General features: G+C 43.6%; 1 protein-coding gene across 3 annotated transcripts in view; it reads left to right on the forward strand.

Annotated features, from left to right (window-relative positions):
* ATXN7L1 (ataxin 7 like 1) overlaps positions 1–21,362 on the forward strand; it is a 230,687-nt gene that overhangs the window by 59,312 nt on the left and 150,013 nt on the right. For all 3 annotated transcript variants that reach the window (XM_016204762.2, XM_016204763.2, XM_087821097.1), the window contains exon 3: positions 12,835–12,939. In XM_016204762.2, the coding sequence (XP_016060248.1) occupies positions 12,835–12,939 (105 nt within the window). The remainder of the gene's footprint in view (positions 1–12,834; positions 12,940–21,362) is intronic.

The raw sequence follows: 21,362 nt of genomic DNA on the forward strand, positions 1-21,362 counted from the left end.
TCATCTACTGTTTACTTACCCTGTGGTAAACTGAAAGTTCACAATCTGCTGGCTATTAACAATGATTTCTTTCTCAACACTCACTGTTTTGCTCCAGTGAAACAGGGTGGTTGTTTTTAAAGTCCCTCCATGCAAAATCCGATTCTGTCATAATAACAGCTAACATTTATTGAGAGCTTCCCAAGCACCAGACATCAGACGTGTGTTACCCCCATCTCATCCTGACAACTACCTATTATTACCATCCCCATTTTGCCAATGAGAAAACTGAAGCCCATAGAAATTTCCCAAGAAGGTGATGCCAGGATTCAAATCCAGACAGTCTGACCCCAGAACCTTCATTAAAAACATGACCCTCAGCCACATCTATAAAATAGTGTTCCGCTGAGACTCTGTCTTTTGCCTTAGCTAGTTCAGGCTAAGGTTCAGTTCAACTTCAGGGGCATTTAATGAAGTGCCTATAAGATGCCATGGGCATAAGTTATTTAATCCTTGCAGCAACCTTTTGGGGAAGGTATGACTACTGTTTTCCAGCAGAGGAAAGGTAGATTCAGAAAGGTTCTGTGGCTTGCCCATTGTTGCACAGCCAGCTAAAGGCAGAGGGGAAATTTGTTACTAGTCCCAATACCCCACAGTTAAGTCTTCTGGTTGGTTCTTAGTCTAAAGTAAGGCAGCTTTAATGCATTGGCACTCTTTTAAGCATCTGAGCATGTTTCTGGCAGTCTTAATTTTTTACTATTAAATGTCTGAGTCCATATGTAAAACATTAGTGTACAAAGGAGGAAGATAGGCACATCTACCACTATCTGGAAACACCAGGCAGAGTGGGCTAAGTATAGAAGTAAATACAGAGGACTATGCAAATACAGACAAAGGGTTAATTGTCTCTGTGGGAATCGAAGAGGGCTGCCTAGAAAGGTGGCACTAACACTGGCCTGGAAGGATGTGTAAGACTTTGGTGAGCGTGGAGGGAGGGTAAGGAAGGGGCCGCAGTGGGGAGGACATGATGGGAGGTGAACCAGGCACCCCAGGGGTATGACCAGATCCCAGAGCCCGTGAACTTCGCTGAGACTCCCTTTTCTCTTCGGGCACAGAATTAGCTTCATGCTTGATTTGTGATTGAAAAACACTGTGATTTTCTCCTCCAGCTGATCGACCCTATTTTCCACTACCTTAAAACAGCTTCCTATAATCCTCTCAGGGTGGACTTTTTCTTCCTGGGCTTCTGTGCTCAAAAAGCTGGTGGCTTTGAGCACCAGCCCATCAGAGTAGTTACCAGGTGTGTGTGACTGATTTGAGGAGCCCAGATGTGATGAGATGCTCAAGTACTTTTGTTTTCTTAGAGCAAAGGTACATTTCTGTCCTTCATGAGCAGTGGTGCAATGGCGGGTCCAGCTGGAGTGGCTCTGGCTTCCCTGTAAGTGACCCGTTACTAGGGGAATGCCTGGGATATCTGTCAACCAAGCCTGGCTGTCCCAGTGACTTGAGTGCTTCAGACACTGATTCCCAGGGAATTAAGCAGTTCTTGGCGCTGCCCTCTGGCTGTGCCAAGTGGACACGTCTTATAACAGAGCCAAATGGCACATTTACCTCTCAGCTGTGGCAGCAGCATTTGGGTGATCATTGTAATCTCTAAGGGCACATGAGGGGCTCCATAGCCTTAACCAACACCCTCTGGGAAAAAATTGTCACAGCCTTTGTCAGTTACAGATAAACCACAGCCAGAGCCAACTCTGCTTTGCACTCAGAGCCACTGGCAAGTGCCCCAGGATCCATGGGTCTCTCATCTTAGACCTTCTGAATAGGAATCAGGTCCCCGCTGCTGTGGGGTTCATCAAGACCAGCAGACACTGAGACCACCTGTTGTTCCTGGCCACAGTCTGACAGATTCTGAGGGTGTGCCTTTTCTTTATCCCTGAGTTTGCAAGCAGAGCGTGGATGGAACCTCCGCAGCGGAACAGGGGTTGGCAGGTCAGAAATGTCAGGGGCACTTTCAGGGGTGGGCATTTTCTGTGGTCTCTGCTGCATGTTCTAGATGGCATTAGTAGCAGTAACTTGATAACTGAGGCCTGCCATGATACTGTCTCACGAAGGCCTCTGCTGTGCCTTTGAGAATGCCAGGTTTCCTGCATTCATGCGGTACCTCTGGGGGCTTCTTCATGGACCCTGATGTCAGCCTGACCTGGCAACCTGTCATCTAAGAAAGTACCCAGATTGCTCTTTTGGAGCAGGTGGAGCATCTTGGTAGTAGATGCTGCCTGGCCCCTTCAGTGCATTTCTAAATTAAAATCTCCAAACGGTATTAGAAGGTCTGATGAGAAGTGCTCCTTTTGTCATTGTCCTGGTCTTAGGAGGACTGTGAAAGCCCTCAATACGCATGACTTGACTCCCACAGACAGCTGGGTGCCCCACCCCATTCCTTTGCCCAGGATCTCTGCCTTTTTTCATCAGGATGGAGTGAGAGCCTCTTTGCATATGAATCTCAAGAAATAAGATGGTGGACATCAGGTTCTTCAGTTCACCTCAGAACAGCCATTGTTTTTTAGCCTAAAGTCTGTTTTAGAGAGAAAGCTGAATTCAGTTGCCTACAAGAACTTTTATTCAGATTTCTGCTTGGCTCCCACTACATGTACGGAAGGGAATTTGAAGCTATGCAGGAGGCTTGGCCCATGCTCTCATGTAGTTTGTACAAGTTCAGCCTTTGAACACCAAGTGATATTTTTTGCTGTTGTCTAGGTTTCTTTTTAAATTTTTATTTATTTTTGTAAAGCCATATCACCTTTGTCACCCAAAAATGTAGCAGTTGGTGTAGCAATAAAACAGGTTGGAACTAAGTTAAGTCCACCTCAGAACCACAGTGTTCAAACAATGTAATGCTTCCTCTGATAAGCAGAGGTGATAGAGGCAGGTAAAAAGATAGAGGTGATAGATGATAGGCAGGTAGGTAGATGGATGATACATAGATGAAATAGAGACAGAAATATATAATAGATATATATGATTGATAGATGATAGATAGATAGATAGATGATAGATGATAGATAGATAGATAGATAGATAGATAGATAGATAGATAGATAGATAGATAGATAGATAGATGATAGATAGATAGATAGATGATAGAGATAGATGAAATAGAGATAGATATAATAAATAGATAGGATAGATAGATCAAGAGAGATGTTTGATAGACAGAGATGAGAGAGAGATGAGATAGATATAATTGATAGATGAGATAAAGATAGATTAGATAGATAGATGATAGATAGATAGATAGATAGATAGATAGATAGATGATAGATAGATAGATAGATAGATAGATAGATAGATAGATAGATAGATAGATAGATAGATAGATGATAGATAGATAGATGATAGAATATATCAAGATAGATGATTGACAGAGATAGATGATAGATGACATATAATTGATACAGATAGATGATGGATGAGGTGGATGTGATAGATAAATGAGATAGGAAGAGATGATAGAGATAGATAATAATAGATGAAATAGAGATAGATAGATAGATAGATAGATAGATAGATAGATGAGAGATATATAATAGATGACTGAGATGACAGAGTGATATAATAGATAGGATAACTAGATCAAGATAGATGATTGATAGATATGATAGAGATAGAGATATGATAAATACATATAAATATAGATGATAGATGAGATATATTAGATGAGACTAGATAGAGAGATAGATAATGATAGATGAAATATAGATAGATGGCCTTCACTAACTCCTCTCAAGAATAAACCACACAGATTTTGTGCTCTTTTGTAACATGGATGTGATATTCTCCCCTCCCTCCCCTCTTCTGTACTCATTCTCCTGACACACTCCCTGTTGGGTCGTTGTCATAACTGAAGAGCTGGAAAGGAACTAAGGGATGAGTTAGCCCATCCTCCAGACTCAGTCAGATTGCCACAACAGGAAAGTGGATTGTCCTATATGGAAAGATGCCAGTGGAGCCCTGGCCGGTATGGTTCAGTTTATTGAGCATAGCCCTGTGCACTGAAAGGTCACTGGTTCAATTCCCAGTCAGGTTACATACCCAGGTTGCGGGTTTGATCCCCGGTTGGGGATCAATCGATGTTTTTCTCTCACATCGATGTTTCTCTGTCCCTCCCTCCCTCCTCCTTTCCTCCTTCTCGCTTCCTCTTTGTCTAAAATCAATTTTAAAAAAACATTTTTTTTAAAAAAGTCACCAGAGATGTCCTGTTGATTCCCCTTGACCCATTTCAGCTGTTAATATCACTGTTCTGTTCCATTTGAAATTCTCTTTGATCATGACATTTCTTGCAAAGAAAAGCATCATGTGTGTCATCACCTCCTCTTCCCCAAACCCACTGCCCTTTTCCCTGAAATACCGCACCTACACAAAGATCTCTCTGAGTGGGGTTGGAAAGGGGAAGCATCACAAACTGTGCCAGGAGACTCAACCTGGACCCAAGAGATGCCCAGGATGGAGGTGCCAGGAGTCACCCCAGAATCACCTGGAAGCTGGCCTCACACAGACCATAGGAAATGCCTGTTCCAAAGAAACAAAGCAAGGCCTACTGAAGGAGAGTTGAGAGAAAATGCCCAGGGAGGCCTAGTGATATTGTGAAAACAAATATTATCTAAACAATAGTCTTCAAATTGAAGGTAATGTGAGTATAAGAATTTAAGTGAACATTTAAGTGACCCAGATGGAAGAGCCTGAGAAGGAAAGGAGTCCGGTGATGACTCTGATGGTTCATAGTCCTCTCTACTTACCTACCCTTTAAGTGCTACGAGACATAAAGCCCAGGGAAGGGACTAGAATTTCCCCCAATAGGTTAGTGTTTTTCTTCTCTCTCTAAGTCATAATGAACTGTACAATTTTTACTTAGAGGCCCTTGGTTGAATATGCTGTACCCATCCTTGTCCTTGGCACAGAACTTCTCCCAGGCTGGGCCTAGGGCACTAGGGCTGGCTTGGTGAGGGGGTAATGAGGCTGCCCTGTCCATGCAGCTGATCTCTAAACAAGCAACCCTTGCTGTGAAAATAACTTTAGCCAAGGTAACTTATCAGGACTCAGAAACCTGCAAAGTGGATACATGTTTCTCATCTGTCCTGAGGGCCAAGGTGGGGATGTCAGGCCAGAAGCCACCAGCTGACCTGGCTAGAATGATGGACAAAGATGTGAATGACAAGAGGGAGGAGCCTGGCCATCCTGCAGCTGCTTGAGAGAGAGAATCAGGGCTAAGTTTACATCCCCAGGAACATTATTAGGGACAAATTGTTGGCATTGTTGCCTAAGCCAGGGATAGCGAAGGAGAGCCCTTTGCAAAATGATTCTCTTGGCTACTAGGGATATCACTGCTCAGCTAGCCCATCAGATCCTCTGCCAGGTTGGACTCACATTGATGAGTGTGCCCTGGGCTGAGCCTGGCTGCTGTGCTGGCCTAGTATGGTATAGAGCAGAGCTGAACCTGGAAGAGTGGGATGTGTCTAGATCTTCCAGGTCCTGAGCACTCAGTCTGGATATACAGGACACCTTGCAGTCCCAGGATGAGGACATAGAAAATGAGACCAGAGGGAACACCCAGAACACATCCCTAAGCCCACCCCAAACACTGGCTCCAAGAGGCCATCACTGGGGGTAGGGTGTAGAGTGGCCATATTTGTCAGAGGAAGAAGGAGCCAGCCTTCATGAGCTTTTAGCGTGGTGAGGGCAGGAATTAACCACTTGTTCACTAAGGCGGCCCATCTGGAGCGTGTTCGCAGATTCATCTAGCCCTTTTCTTAAAGAATGAGCAAATAGACGTAATTATTGACCTTGTAATCTTAGGTAACAACACGGAGATTGGAGCAATTTATTATCATTTACAACTTCCCCCTTTGAGAGAAGAGAAAATTAAGGAGCATCAAAAATAAATCAGTTTCTTGAGAACTTTATTTATTAAGCAGCTACCATGTGCCAGACTGTTTGGCTATGAAGATATAAAGTCGTGATTCCTGTCTTCAAGATTCCAGTCTGGTGAGAGAGATGTAAACCAGTTACTCTACTACAGCCTTGGGAAAGCTATGGTCATGTGCTGAGGGCACACAGGCGGGGGGGGGGGGGGGGCGCTGGACAGGGACGCTATGCCTCTCTCCTCTGGGCAGTCAAAGAAGGCTTTCCGGAAGAGAGGACGGGGAAGTTGGAGAGGGAGGAAGAAAGCCACAGATAATAATAATACATTGTATTTTTTACATCCTTACTGTGTACGAGCTTTTCACAGATGTCATTTAATTCCAGATGAGAAACAAAGGGCAGCATTAGGGTTTAAACTTGAGGCTTTCTGACTCCAGGGCCCAGCTTTCAGGCACTGCGATTTACAAGGCCCACGACTCATAGTTTTTGCTCTAAACTCTGGGCTGCAGTGACGTCCTGGTACCATCTGCCTTCCCTCCTTGAGCTACAGGATGAGAGTTCTCTTAGGTCTAGTGGAAGCCAAAGAGGAGGCTGGTGAGAGGGGCTGGCCTGTGGCCCACAGCCTGAGGGAACACCCCGCAGCTCCCTTGTCTCAGTACTCTGTGAATGCATGTCTGTAAAGGAGGAATTCTGCTGCCCTTCTGAGGAAGGAGGAATTCTGCTGTCTCCTGTGGCTGTGTGGCTTGGTTGGGGTTTGTGGCTTGGTTGGGGTTTGTGGCTTGGTTGGGTTGGGGATTGAGAGGGAATAGGTCATGCAGGATAATAGGAGCTTCCACCTGCCACCAGGCCTAGCTCCTGGCTCCACAGCCCAGCCACAGCAAGAGGAGGCTGGGGCCCATTTTAGTCCTTGGTTTATACGAGAAGAAAGGCTCAGCACCTGCCACCTGTTCACACTTACTTGCCTGACCTCATTGATGCTGTAGAGCTCCCGGTGGCTTGCTTTTCTAGTCCTCATGTTTCAGTTTGTTTCCAGATTTCATGGTTTTTGAAGCCCTCACAGTCAGGCCCTGGGTTTTCAGAGGTCTGAAAAACAAAGTGGCTGCCTTTTTGCATTTTCCTAGAGGGGAGTTGAACATTCTGCTGGGGAAGTAGGAAGTATCAGGTCTGATGTCACTGCTTTGAAGACCCCCAGTTGTTTTGATCTATGAATTGAAGAAGATTTGGGGTTGGGGAACAAATAGAATCGCCCTGTCAGCAAAGGAGAAACATTTTTTAATATCCCCTCAAGCTTTCCATTTGGCATAAGTGATTAAAATGCAGCTGAAAACTCCACTAGCAGAGAGAAAAGATGAATTAATAAAAACTGTATAATGAGCATATTAAGACTAATGGGTGAAAGGAAGGCTCTGAGGACCAGCCTCTCCCAGTGTGAGGTGCGCTCCTTCTGATGTGACACAGGTCATTTTTGTAAGTGCCTTTTTGTGTCCGGATTCAAATCTGCTTGGAGGCAGTCACGTGTGTCCTTGAAACACTGTGACTGTTCTTCCCAGTAATTTCCCATGTCTGAGTTTATATAAGTGGAAGCCCACAAATCAAAGCTGCTGCCAGCAACTAGCTCATCCTTTTGATAGTTTTCCAAAGAAGTCCAGTAACACACAACTGTCTGGCTGTCGTCAAAGGATTGTCACATCCTTAGGTTCTACCAAGGTCTGTGCAGAGGCTTACATCACAAGCAGGACTCACGTTTACCTTCCTGGAAAGGGCCTGCAGTGCTGAAATTACATAAATACAATCTCAACTTTTTCATTTCAATATCTTTTAGAGTTAGTTAAAAAGGGAAGCATCATTTTAAAATTAAATGAAATTGTTGTTATACTAGAGTATTACTACCTTGGCATTTTTATAATACCTATGGCAAGTGAGGTGGTTTCACAACTCTAGAAAACACTTTTAGGGAAACCAAACCATTTTCCAGGGCTTTACTTTTTTAAAAAAAAAAAAAACTAAAATTCAAAGTTATGTGTTTTGCTTTCTTTTCCCACTGTGGGGTTTCTGCAGCAAGCATAGATATCACCGATTGTGATAAGCTGTTCCAGTGCCTTCAAAGCAGGCCTGCTTCTTGCAGTTTCTCCATGCAGCCTGTGCTTTACATGGCATTCCCACTTGCAAAAGGAAGGAATCAGTCCTTATTCACTCTTTCTTACGTTTTTCATCTTTTGAGTTCTCACCAGTTGTGGCTTCATAATGTCAGTCTCAAGCTTTGGAAGGTGTCTAGGGGCAAATTCAAAAGCGCACAGCATCTAGTTTGATCCTGAATCCACAAAACCAGCTGTCTCCCCATCTTGGAAGCAAGTCCTGTACAAATAGTGAGTTGGGGATGCCACCCTGCCTTTTCCTTCACTGCAGCCATTTTCAAAAAGTAGGTACTGGATACAAATTAAAGTTTATACACATACGTGACTTTGTCGAAAGTGTTACCCTCAAAAAGCTGTTTATCTTGAATAAAATGCTACTCCCATTCTGTCCATTTCTTTTTCAGTATTAACTTAAGAAACAGTAACCAACTACACAGGAAATTAGAGTTGTTATACTTTTATAGAACTATTCTGTTGTCCTAAACGTTGTCTCTCCTTCCATCACAGCTGAGATCTGTCCCCTCCCTCCCTCCTCTGCCTTCTGGAAGAGGACAGAAGTGAAGCTGGGGTTTGGGGATGTGTTTGGGGCGAGGAGGGGGAGGTGGAGATGAAGGCCTGCAGGAACCTCAGGTGCTGTCAGGAAGCAGGCGGAGTTCACCAGACTAAGTTGACGTGAGGGAGCATTGGCTTCAGAGTCAGTGTCCTGGAATCTCATTCTACTTTATAAATCACTGCCATGGATCTCAAGCAAATTACTTTTGTTTCCTTGCCTGCAAAGTGGAGATGATGGTAACTTGATAGGTTAGTTATGAGGATTAACTAAGATAATGTTTTCACATAACAAAGTCTAAAAGGATGTATATTACTATGTCAGCAGTAGTTATCCCTAGGTGGTTTCACTTTCCCTCTTTTTCCCATCTTTATTCAGCAGTGCACTGGTAAATGTTTAACAACCAGAACTCTAAAAGAAAAGACCTGATTTGTAGTGTTTGCCCATTTCCATGGTGCAAATACTCCCAGATGGCTGATTCAAGCTACCACTATGATATCACTGAACGAGCTGAGAAGAGACTTGCACAGTTGACTCTTCCAAGCTGATACAAGCCCACCTCAACAAACTACTGTTTTTTTGTGTTTTAACTGTGCATTAAATGTTTTAGGGTGGTAAGCTGAGAGAGACTGAGAGAATTAATTAATAGAATACCTAGCATTGTGCTGGGCATACTAATTTTCAACAGTTCCTGTCCTTCCTCCTCATCCCCGAGCAAACAGCACACTGATCATGATCGCCTAGCCACCTGAAGTGGTAGCCTTTGAGCGGCCAAGTGCCCTTATCTTGTTCCCCATCTGCCAGACCTTCAGAACTGGGCAGCCTGTAGAGGAGATTCTAAGGTCGGCCCACTGAGGAATTAATCAAGTAGGCAATCAGGCTCTCTCGCTTTCTAAACAAGATATGCCCTGAGCAGACATGTGCAAAGTTGAAACTGCCCTAGAAGAAATAAAGGAAAGTCTCAGTGGAGTGAAGGGCCTATAGTGCAGCATACCCCAGGTGGCCAGTTTTGACTAGCCTAACCTTTACCTTCAATTTCTGACATAAGAGGTCTGTGGGGGCACAAGAGTGGAGGCTCTACAGATTTCTGAAGAAATACAGAAACAGTGGGACATCAAATAAGTCCTGACAGTCCTCCAAGGACATCCGGCATGTGTAACAAAAGTGCAGAGACACAGTCCCCACACCCTGCAGCATCTGGTCTCAGCTTCCAGCCCTTGGCATAGCCTCTGGCACAGAGTAGTTACTCAAGAAATTTTTGGTAGGTTTTTTTTAAATTAATGGATTTCTTTTATTCCTTTAGAGCTCCATCTATTGCAGAAAGGGTATAAAGCTGCTCAGTAAATGTTTGTTGAATAAATAATTGTCTCAGCCCTTGACAGCTCCTGTGTTCACATGTTCCTGGATATAAAATATGACTAAATCTGAATGAGATGCAAGGTGTTAATAAAGGATGCAGTGATTTTTTTTGATTTTTTTTTTGGCTTTTCTGTATTTTTCAAATGTATCTTCAAAGAACATGGATCACTTTTGTTATTTTTTTAAATGTACATTATGAAAATAACCGGTAAATAAAAAGTAAAACAGGAGGGTGCCAGCGGTTAAGAAGCCAGAGGCATCCTCTCCGTGCTGTGAGGCTCTGAACCAAGGGCCCCAGGCACATTGGGTGGGCCCAGCATGGGCGTCCTCACACTTCAGGACTCTTGTCACAGCTGGGTTCTCTCTCAGCCTCTGTTTCCACAGGCCTCCTCACCCACCAGGCACTGATTAATAACGCTTCCCTTCAGTTACAAGACTTAGTCAGAAGTGGAAATAGAAACAAGTACTAGAGTGGGGAAATAACAGGCCTCACCCAGGACCACCGGCAAATTAGAAATTCAGTGTGCCTTAGTCCCCATCCTGCCCCATTGCACAATGTGGGGGCGAGCTGCGTCCTCATGCACCTGAAACCCAAGGACTACTCCACTCTGGAAGCTGGCCTCACCCTTCTAGTAACACTCCTCCTCCAAGGCAGCTCCTTGCATATGACAAATGTATCGATTCCACTTCTCTCTAAGAGGCAGGACTGCTCTGAGTAGAGAACACGGAGCCATGCGTGCCTCCATTAAAGCATTTTCTTGGTTATAGATGAGCCATCGCCACATCAAGAGAAACTCAGCTCTTCCCTGTGGCCTAGCACTGCAACTGGGGGAACCATGATGTGTTTGGTGGTTTTTGTTAAAGACACAGGTTGGGTCTAGAGAATGAGGGCTTAGGGAGTTGGGGAGAAGTTGTTCAGGGGGTTTGTGTCAGAAAACGTTTGCATGCATACACTGTCTCAATTCCTCCATCAACTCTGTCTGTGGTTATGAGCACCCCTCAGAGCTGAAGTGTCTCTAGAGCCAGTGGGCTAAGAAGGGGTAGGCCCAGATGCCTCCAGTTCTCTTCCTCCACCCAGTGGTGCACAAGGAGATGTGACCACCTGTTTCCTCAAAACTGATCTCTTTTTTTTTTTTTTTGAACAACTTTTGTTCACATGATGTACAATTCACTTGTTTAAAGTGTACAATTAAGTGGTTTATAGTATATTCACAGCATTATGCAACTATCATCTCTATCAGCCTTAGAACATTTTATCACCCCAAGCTCTGGAGTGAGGTTGGGTAGAGCGTTTTCCTGATACACCAAGGCTACAGATTCGATCTCTGGTCAGGGTACATATAAGAAGCAACCAATGATCACATAAATAAGTGGAACAACAAATAGATGTTTTTCTCTCTCACACCCTTTCTTTCTCTCTCTAAAGTCAATAGTTTGTTTTTTAAATGAAAAGAAAATGAACCCTCCACCCTTTTGTAATCACTCCCCAATTCCCTCCAAGCCCCCCAGCCCAAGGCAAACACTAATCTAATTTTTGTCTCTAAAGTTTTTTCTATTCTGGACATTTCATATAAATGGAATCATTCGATGTGTCCTTTTGTGTCTGGCTCCTTTCATGTAGCATAATGTTTTCAAGGCTCACCTGTGTTGTAGCAGGTATCAGTACTTTATTCCTTTTCATGGCTGAATAGTACTCCATTGTCTGGTTATGCCAGGTTTTGTTTATCCATTCACCAATTAGTGAATATCTGGGTGGTTTCCACTTTTTGCCTATTAGGAATATTGCTGCTATAAACATGCATGTACAAGTTTTTGTAAGGACATATGTGTTCATGTCTCTTAAGCCACATAACTGATCTCTTAACAATATATGTCTGACCCTGTCATTTCTTTGTTTCAAAACCTTCAACGTTCCCCTTGTTCTTAAAATCAGGTTCAAAATCCTTACCTTGGTCTACAAGGCTTTCATCTTCTGGGCTCTCCCCTTGTTCTTCCATCCCAGCCAGAAGTTTCTTCCGACACACAGAACCTCTTTCCTTGGCAGACCTGGCACTTTCTTCTTCCTCCCCGGCCCTTTGTTTGTCTAACCCTTACTCACCCTAATGTCTGAGCTGAAATAGCTCCTCCTCCGGGAAGTCTCCAGCGCCTCCTGAGTTTAGGTCCATATGCTCTCATGGACCCTGCACATCTCAGCACGTCCGCAGTTACAACCACATGATGACTGGTGGGATTATCTATTTAATGTTTCTCTCTTCTCACTGTAGGCTCCAGGAGCACAGGGCCCTCGTTCCTGTTCACTAGTCATCCCCGCATCCAGCACGGTGGCTGGCACACTTAGACACTTGGGAAATGTTAGTCAGATGAATATGCATGATGATGGCAGCAAACAAGTCTCTCGTTTTGAGGCTTCCTTTTGCCTTGGTGTCCCCCTCAGATGATGGGGAAACACAGACAACTGCTGAAGCAGGGTGACTCCTCTTTATATTCCCAGGCCCTCTGACCCCCTCACTCACCTGAGAGACCTCTGCTTAAGTCAGAATGGGTTTGGGAGCGGCCCCCTCCTAAAATAACTTGTGCCTCAGCTCACATGCACTCTCTCGGGACAGGCTAATGCCCCATTGTATGGGATTCAGGGAGCCTGGACACCACCGACTAAGCCCGCAGCAGCAGCCATCCATTTCCAAGGGTGAAATGAGGTGTTCTCTGAGGCTATTGCTTCTCTGAGAGTTGGGGAGCTGCGTTATGACTAACCACCTTCCCTTTAGTGAAGATTATTGCCTTTCTGTATGTCTCATTTGAAAAACTGTCCTTGAAGAAATTCCAAAAGGAAGCTATACACCTTCTGAGACTTAATTGCTTTTTCAAAAACACCTGTTTTCATTTCCCCCACAGATATGCACTTATTTGGCCATTATCCAGCACATGACGACTTCTATCTCGTAGTGTGCAGTGCCTGTAATCAGGTCGTCAAGCCACAGGTTTTCCAGTCGCACTGCGGTAAGTGGACTCCTGCAGCCGCTCGCGGAGCATCGTCTGCCCTGTGTCTGTCTTAGCCCAGGGCTGTGGGCATATTCTTCCTGGGGCTCTGCCTCTGCTCACAGGGTAATTATTTTAGGATCTGTAGTCCTTCTCCTAAAATTCTCAGTCCTGTCAAAACAAATGGGAGAAAACCTGCAACTTGTTTAGGTAGATGGGACTAGACAGAAACCATCCACCCAGTCTTCCAGTGGCCTCTGCAGGTGACAGAGAGGAGGGGAGAGCGGTGTCTTGAGGAGTCACTCCTGCAGCCTGACATTTTGTTCCCCTGAAAGAGAGGTCCAGGCAGAGTCTCCAGATCTACACAAAGGAGGTCTGGGAGTCAAGGGCTGGCCCCTGTGGGGCCATCTGGGTGCTGCCCTGAGGAAAAGCCTTGCATATAAAGCCTCAGGTTCAGCTTCTCTTTTCCAAGAATCCTCCTTGTTAAAAAAAATTCAGGCGTGTTTGGGAATTTACTTTCCTTCTGTATTTTTATATCCTTGGTGTAATAAATTCCCTTCAGCTGGTCATCAGCAAACCCTGGACTCCCCTTCAATGCAGGTGCCATGAATATACAACAGATAAAGTCCACACTGGCCACTCCCCTCAGGAACAAATAAATAGCTTTTTACTTGAGATGGGAGGTTACTTAACCTCTCTGGGTGGAAGTTTCCTTATCTTTAAAGGGAGCATTGGATCAGATGGTTTCCAAAGCTGTAATATGCTGTGAGTTCCAGAACAGTATGTCCCAATCTTTTTATTTAAGCCACACTCCCTGTTGATGAACATAAAATCTAAATGCCCTCCTTTACTGTTAAATTTCAAAGCACATTAAATATTGTGCCTTAAATAAATCAAAGCAATTATAATATTGAATATGCTTTTGCAAACTACATGTTATTTCTTTCTCACACTCAAAATTTCTAATTTCCCCCCACCCTTCAGTTATCATTATTCTGTAGCAATAGGTATAAAATAAAGGGAGTTGAGCATACCTAAGTTCTTCAGTAAATGTATTTGGAACTATAGAATACAGTTGACCCTTGAACAACACTGTTTTGAACTATGCAAGCCCACTTACAAGCAGGTTTTTCAATAACTATACATTCGGTTCTTCATATCCACAAGTTTCTAATCCATGGGTTCAACTTACGGCAAATTGAAACCAGTACATATTTTCAGTCCCTGGTTGGGAACCCACAAATGTGGAGGGCCAACCGTATTCATTGTTGTGCGCGATTTACGTAAGGGACATAAGGATCTGTGGATTTTGGTATCTGCGGGGTTCCTGGAACTAACCCCCTTGGATACCAAGTGATGGCTATAGTTTTTATATATCCTAATGTCATTTATGAATTTGTAGGTATGTGACATTTACATACATACATCAAATTTGTATCTGTGTATATACTGTAGGTATATTTTGTGTTCATAATATTCAGAAAGAAAATCCAAGCTTTAGGGGCACTTTCTGACACTTTCTGAACTGCACAGGCATAGAAGGCCCTAAAAGTGTTCTACAAAGAGCTCTGTTTAGAGGCCAAGTCTCCTACCCCTCCTTGCAGCCAGCTCTGTGACCTTAGGCTACTTGCTTAATGTCTCAAGGCTTTATGTTTTCTTGTCTCTTCCACAAGGAGTGGCTTTTATGGGCGCTTCTAGCTCTCACATTGTCATATCTGGCAGAGTAAGCATGAGAGGAACAAGTGTGCTCAGCATGAGCTGACCTTCTTGCTCAGTGCTGTGTAGCAAGTGACCCTCCCTTATGCCAGGAAGAGAGAAAAGATCAAACCTCTCCAAAGGGACACTGTCAGAGACCCGGTGGTGGTGCTGCAAGCTAAGGTGACAGGTGGGATCAAGAGCAGAGCAGGGGAGAGAAGATCCCACACAGCTCGTTTGTTGGTGAGTGACCATGGAAGCTCTGTGGCCAGTTGCTTCTGTGTGTCTCTGCAGATGCAGAGGCCAGATCACCCTAAATGGGTTTATCATGCATTCATTCACAGGGATGTGCTGCTGTTCTGGGCACTGGGATACAGCAGCAAGCAAGGCAGACAAAAATCCCATAAGCCATTAAAACCTTCACTGGGAACTTAAATCACTGACAGTCTTCAATGGAAGAAACCTGAAATGGACCCAGGACTCCACTGTGCTCTGCAGAATTCTGTCCAATGCAAGGCCCCATCTAGCCAGTGAAGGAGGACTCTAGGGCTTGGCTTGGTGGATACATGTGCCTTCCTCTATCCTAGGCCTTCTGGGGCAAGAACCAAGTCAAGCTTAGGGGGAGAGCCAAGTATTTTGTGGCATCTGCTTTGAGCAGTGGCAGTAAATTAGTTTGGGGGTTTGGATTACTGATCTCATCACACAAAGCCCAGTCTCCATTGAGCTTCTTGCTGAACCAGCTGACAAGTAGCAATGAGGACACCTTGTCTTTCAGGTGTGTGTCCCTTTGATTCACAGCCCATATTTATCAAGGCCAGGAGAATGCAAGGCAGAGCTCAGAATCATGGCAATTCTTCGGAGGCAGTGAGGATTTCTTAGTTTGCCTAAGAATTCTTCCTGTAGTTTCATGATATTTCTTTTTTTGCTGTTTTACCTCCTACTCTTGCTATTTTCAACAAGTTAATAAGAATGTCAGTGTGCTAGGTGCCAGGCACTGTGCTAAATGATTTCCATATCTTTGAGTGTGTAATCTTCTCAACAGCCCTAAGAAGTGAGATCAATATGATCCCATTTTGAACTTGAGGAAAGTAAGCCTTATGAATGCCTTGCCCCAAGTCTCAAAGCTAGGCAGGTGTAGAGCCTGATTTGAACGCAAGCAGCATCTCTTCACAGTCAAGGAAGTGCATGCTTTGCATGCTTGCTAGTCATTGTCCCTCACTGCCTTGCTGCATTGACCATCTGCTGTCCCTACCCTGCTCAAACTCTAAGGCCTGACACATTCACGTGCCAGGTAGCACCTCATACTTAGTACAGGGCTTCAAACTTGATTTTGTTAGCCACAGAGCTTTTTTCAAATAGAATCTCATGTGGAACACCAATCTACAAATATATATGCAAAGCAGAGCCACCAGGGTTGAACTTGGGGTGGGTGCTTGAGACACTCCTGGCCTACTCCTGACCTTCCAACCCACCAGGCCTTCGTAGAAACAGCATTTGAATTTTGTTGTATTCTTATGGACTTTAGAGTCAGGCAGAGCAACATGACTCCCCATTAACTGTGTGGGCAGGTCACCTCCTGTCTCTCCATCTTGTCTGCAAAATGAGTATTCTGCCTGCCTCATAGTGCAAAATGACTGGTATGAGCACCTTCTTGCCAGTACACCCAGCACGTGGCCTCATTTCCTCCCCACCTCTCCCCATGGTGTCAATCTCCCCTTTGCCCTCCTGGATTTGATACCCATAGAATTCTGTTCTCCTTGTGCCACTTCCCACCTTCTGTCACACACTGCAGTTATCTGTGAACTGTCTCGGAACATCTACCAGCTTTTAGGATCCTTTCAGGACCGGGGATGGTCCTTTTCAACTCTGTATTCCCAACACCCAGAATCATCCCCTCCATGGCCCCTGAAAGCAGAGCTGCAGTGCAGTGGGAGGAACACTGCCCAGGGACCAACACATCTGGGGCCAAATCCCAGCTCAGTCTCTGCTCAGCTCTGAGACCCTAGACTTGTCACCTTGTTAAATGACAGGGCACTGGACTATGTGTTCTTTTAGAAATTTGTTCATTGTCTGCACCTGTGATTTAGCTCCTGGCTTTTGAGGATCATGGCGTACACAGAGAGATGGGCACATGACAGCATTCCAGATCTTGGTCTCCTGCTTCTTTAAGTTTATTTGTTTATTTATTTATTTATTTTTGTTGATTTTGAGAGAGAGAGACATTGATTTATTGTTCCACTTATTTATGCATTGATTGGTTGATTCTTGTGTGTGCCCTGACCGGAGTTTGAACCCACAACCGTAGCATATGGGGACAACACTCTAACTAACTGAGCTACACCGCCAGGGCCTGCTTGTTTGTTTTAAGTGTGTGTGTGTGTGTGTGTGTGTGTGTGTGTGTGTGTGTGTATTTAGGAAGCTGATTCTGGGGACTTTGGAGGTCAGTGGTAATGTGAAAAAGCCATAATAGAAAAATCATGAATTTCAGAGTCAAATGGACCCAGGTTAGACTCTCGACTAACATTTACTAGCTGTGTGACCTTGGGCTAATTACATGACCTTTCTGAGCCTCATTTTCCTCTGAAATGAAAGTGATCATTCTTGCCTTGCAGGGTTACAGAAGGAACAGAGATAAAGTGGTTTCCTGGCACATGGTAGGGAATAAAGAAAGGGTAGCTATTATTGTCAATAAAGTGTGGCTATTTTTTATTAAGTTGAATGTTTCTTATGAAAAATGGGAAAACCAATTCAGTCAAGTGCTTCCTGTCTTCGCTTCTTGCTCCATCTTAGGGGACGTGCATGCTAAGGTCAGCCTACAGACTATGGCCTGTGATTCATCTTCTGCTTCCCACACTCTCGGAGGCAAGAATTGTGAGCCTGAAGATGATCACATTGCCAAGAATCACAAGGATCTGGCTTTCTAAATATGGTTTATGTTCACAATAGGCCCCAGTATCAGCTCCTTAGGAAACTCTGAAGCTCCCAGGATCTCTCTGGGGTCCCTATCAAGGTCCATCTGGCCTTGGCCACCTAGTCATACAAGGGTCACATGAAGCCCCCTCCCTGAACTGGCCACATTCCTTCTGCTCCTGACTTGTGCCCGAAGCTGGAGTCCCAGACATAAAAAGTTTGGGAGACCTTCTGCTTGGCATGGGGTGGAAGTCCTCTGGGAGCCACCTCTTGTGCCCCCAACGTGTGTTGGTCTGTTAGGTCTGTTCCTGAGTCTGTGCAAGGGCTCTTTAGGTGCTTTGTAAACTTCTTCCCAGGAGATCTAGGATTTTAAAGGGATTGCTTTGTTTCCAAAGTCTCTTAGGTATGTTGATGAGGCTATTTAGGGATGGCTGAAGAAAGGGGGGAAAAGAAACAAAAAGACTTGCCTTGGCGTCCTGATCCCACTCAGCAGGCATTGCCTCGTGGTTGGGAATAGCCTCTCTGGGGTCAGTGTGCTTAGATTCAAGTTCTAGCTCTACCATTTACTAGCTGTGTGACTTGGGCAGGTTGCTTTGCCTCTCTGAGCTTCAGTTTTTTATTCTTAAAATGGGGATAGTAATTTACCTCATAAGGTTGTTTTGATGACTAAAGGAACTCACAAATGGAAAGTACTTAGCACAGCAGTGAAACAAAGTTTGCTTTAAAAAAAAAAAAAGTTAAGCTATTGTTAACCAAGTAAACTCGTTGCAGAGATTTTAAATGAATCCTTGCCCAAAGGGGTTTTTCACTTGTGATTACTCCAGTGGGAGAATGCCGTGTGTGATTCTCCCTTGTGTGTTAGTGCTGTGGTGGGTCCGAACCTCAGCCCAGGAAGTGTTGTTGCCATTTCTTCCAAAAAGAATCCTCAGTGTGTGTGTATGTGCATGTGTGTGCACATGTGTAGGGGTCCTGTCTGTGTGACCAGGCACATATATAAGCTCAAAACAAAGTGCATGATATGGAAAAAATACTTTATTATTTTTAGTAGTAACATTTTTAATCAACTTGGAATATTATAATTAAAAAGAAAAATAATAGGTGAACTCAAGTTATAATTTTGTAATTGGGCTGAACATTTGTGCAGTTGTATGATTTGCCTAAATGAAAGGAGTATGATTTTTTCTTTTTTTATCTCCTAACATAATTACATAATGAGCTACTCTAATGCAGCGTTTCTCAACAGCAGCACTATTAACATTTGGGGCTGGATAATCCTCTGTTGTGGGGCTATCCTGTGCACTGTAGGATATTGAACAGCTTCCCTGGCCTCTATCCACTAGATGCCAGTAGCAGCCCCCACCCCCAGTCATGACAACCAAAACTGTCTCCAGGCTTCGCCAGTGTCCCCTAGGGGACACAATCACTCCCAGTTAAAAACCACTACCGTAAAATATAACACCCCCATCTGTCGTATCATATTATGTGCTTTTCTATATTAAATTTTTCTCCAAGCTAAAATGTGTGTATGTGCACATGTATACTAAGCTCAGAAATAACTTCTCTGGAATCACATGGCAACATGTAGAAAGTTTACTATTTCAGCTTCCACAGAACTGTTGATCATCAAGATAATTTCCTCATCACAGTCACATTCAAAGCATAAAACAAGATATCTTACAGAAGCCCAGAAGATGCAGTCTTTCCTACCTCAAAATTAAAATAAAAAATTTTTAAAAGCAAAATAACACATCCATACACACAGCTCCTTCAGAATTTTCAGCCACGTCTTGTTCTTGCCCTCTGAGCAGAGAAACATACAGCCCCACACCCCATCCATCAGACAGAGATAATCCTTGTATGTCACTGCTAGTTAAATACACACACACACGCACACACACACACACATATGTTAGAACCAAAGAATCTAGATGTCATTCAATAGATGAGAGGATTAATTTTTTCCCTCTTTCTCATAGAGGGCTTTTTATTCCCTTTTCTGATTATATTTTTGAATGCCCTTCAAATAGCTGTTTTGCATGTTGATGGTGATGCAGTAGAATTTAATGAACTGTGAGCTAAAGCAGGGAGGCTGAGCTGCAAAATAAATGAGTGACAGCAACTCGCTCATGAAGGCTGGCACCTCCATTCCTTCCGTGCACATCCAGATGCCAATATTGATTGGGTACCGAGAGCAGCACAGCCCAGCAGTGCTACACTTGGGAGGCTCATTAATGAGGTTCCAGCGTTTCCTGCAGTTTTATTTTGTCTGTCTCCAGGTGACCTCTAGTTGAGGAGGAACCAAACCTTTTGTACTTCTGAGCCCTAGAGAAAGTCCATTCCTCCCAATGTCAGCGCCCCCTGGCTTCCTGGGGACCATCACTGGCTAATTAGCCTGCAGAACTTTTTGCCTGAAGGTGCCAGTTGACATAGCGCAGGGCTTGGGTTTTTTGGTTAATTAAGTTGAATTTGTTTGTTGAGATTAAATTTCTGTTGTTATTGTTAGTTGTCTTTTATGAGACTCGATTATTTATACCAGAGAAGTATAAAATAATTAAAGGAAATTGGTCTCATCGAACATATTCTTTGTCAAGTCTGACAATGTTAATTAATAAGACTTGGCAAGAGCATGTAAATCTATGCAAACTTTATTTTGTTAGTAGGATTCTTTTTAACTTTAATTTGATGAATGTATCTCCAATACAGAATTAACTCCTGGATTGATATGTTTTGGGGGCTCCTTATGATCAGAAACAATATCTGCTGCTGCTGTTTTTTGTTTCATCTTTCCATTGTCCCTGGTAAAGTGTATGTCATATGATAGATCTCAAGGAAATCCTTGTACTAGATCCTAAGGGAAGAAATGTCAAACTGACTGATTAGCAAATGGTTAGGCCTTAAATCAAGCATTACAACAAAGAGAATCTACAACGAAATAGGACCGCATTTTGCTCCACTTTATATTTTTATATTTTGAACTTGCTTCTGCTCAAATTAGAGTTAATGCTGGGTCTAGAACATAGCAGGTTAGCCTGGTCTCAAACCCTGGCGTTTCTTTTTACTCTGCTAATGGAAGACAAAAATAACAATAACAAAGCTAATAAACTTATGATCCATTATATGTGCTAAGCTTTTTATGTGTTATTTAATCCCATGGCCACTCTAAGATGCTATGGTCATTTTATCCAGATCTCACACTCAAGGAAAGGGAGACTCAGGGTATTTAAGAAATTTGATTAAGGTCAGGCAGATGTAAGTAGCAGAACCAGGATTCCAATCTCTGTCTGACTCCAGATCACGTTAACCACTATACTGGTTGAATGTTTTTGGATCTGCAACACCTTAACTAAACTTTAATACAGAAAAGTCCTTTTTGATTCCTGCAGGATGCTGGAGACTAAATGACAGGTGCCTGGGGGCAGCAGAGCTCCCTGTCTCCTCCTCACTTTTGTAAGCTACACCACTGATCCTGTCTGTTTATTGGCATTGGTGATAAATTTGGGCACAATTTTGAGGGAAGGAGGAAGGGAAGAATAAACCATTTATAGTGAATGTGTTTAGAGCCTTAGCTATAACATTTTAAATAGACCTTTAAATATCAAAAAGTAAAAAGAAGAAAGCTTATAGAAGAGGTGGAGTGGGCACCACCATCAAGTCTGCCTCTAGTTTCTCTAACAAATGAGCAGACCATGAGACCAAACAGTAAGTGATTTCCTCTAAATTCAGTGAATTCCCTTTTTTTGGCATGTTTCTGTGAAATAAGTAGAAATGTTACAAACAAATAGCACATATAGTGGTGCAGCTCAAATCTGGAGATAGATTAATAGGATCTTCATAACCTT

The sequence above is a fragment of the Miniopterus natalensis genome, chromosome 10, assembly GCF_054644295.1.
Source record: "Miniopterus natalensis isolate mMinNat1 chromosome 10, mMinNat1.hap1, whole genome shotgun sequence".
In the NCBI taxonomy this organism is placed as follows: Eukaryota; Metazoa; Chordata; class Mammalia; order Chiroptera; family Miniopteridae; genus Miniopterus; species Miniopterus natalensis.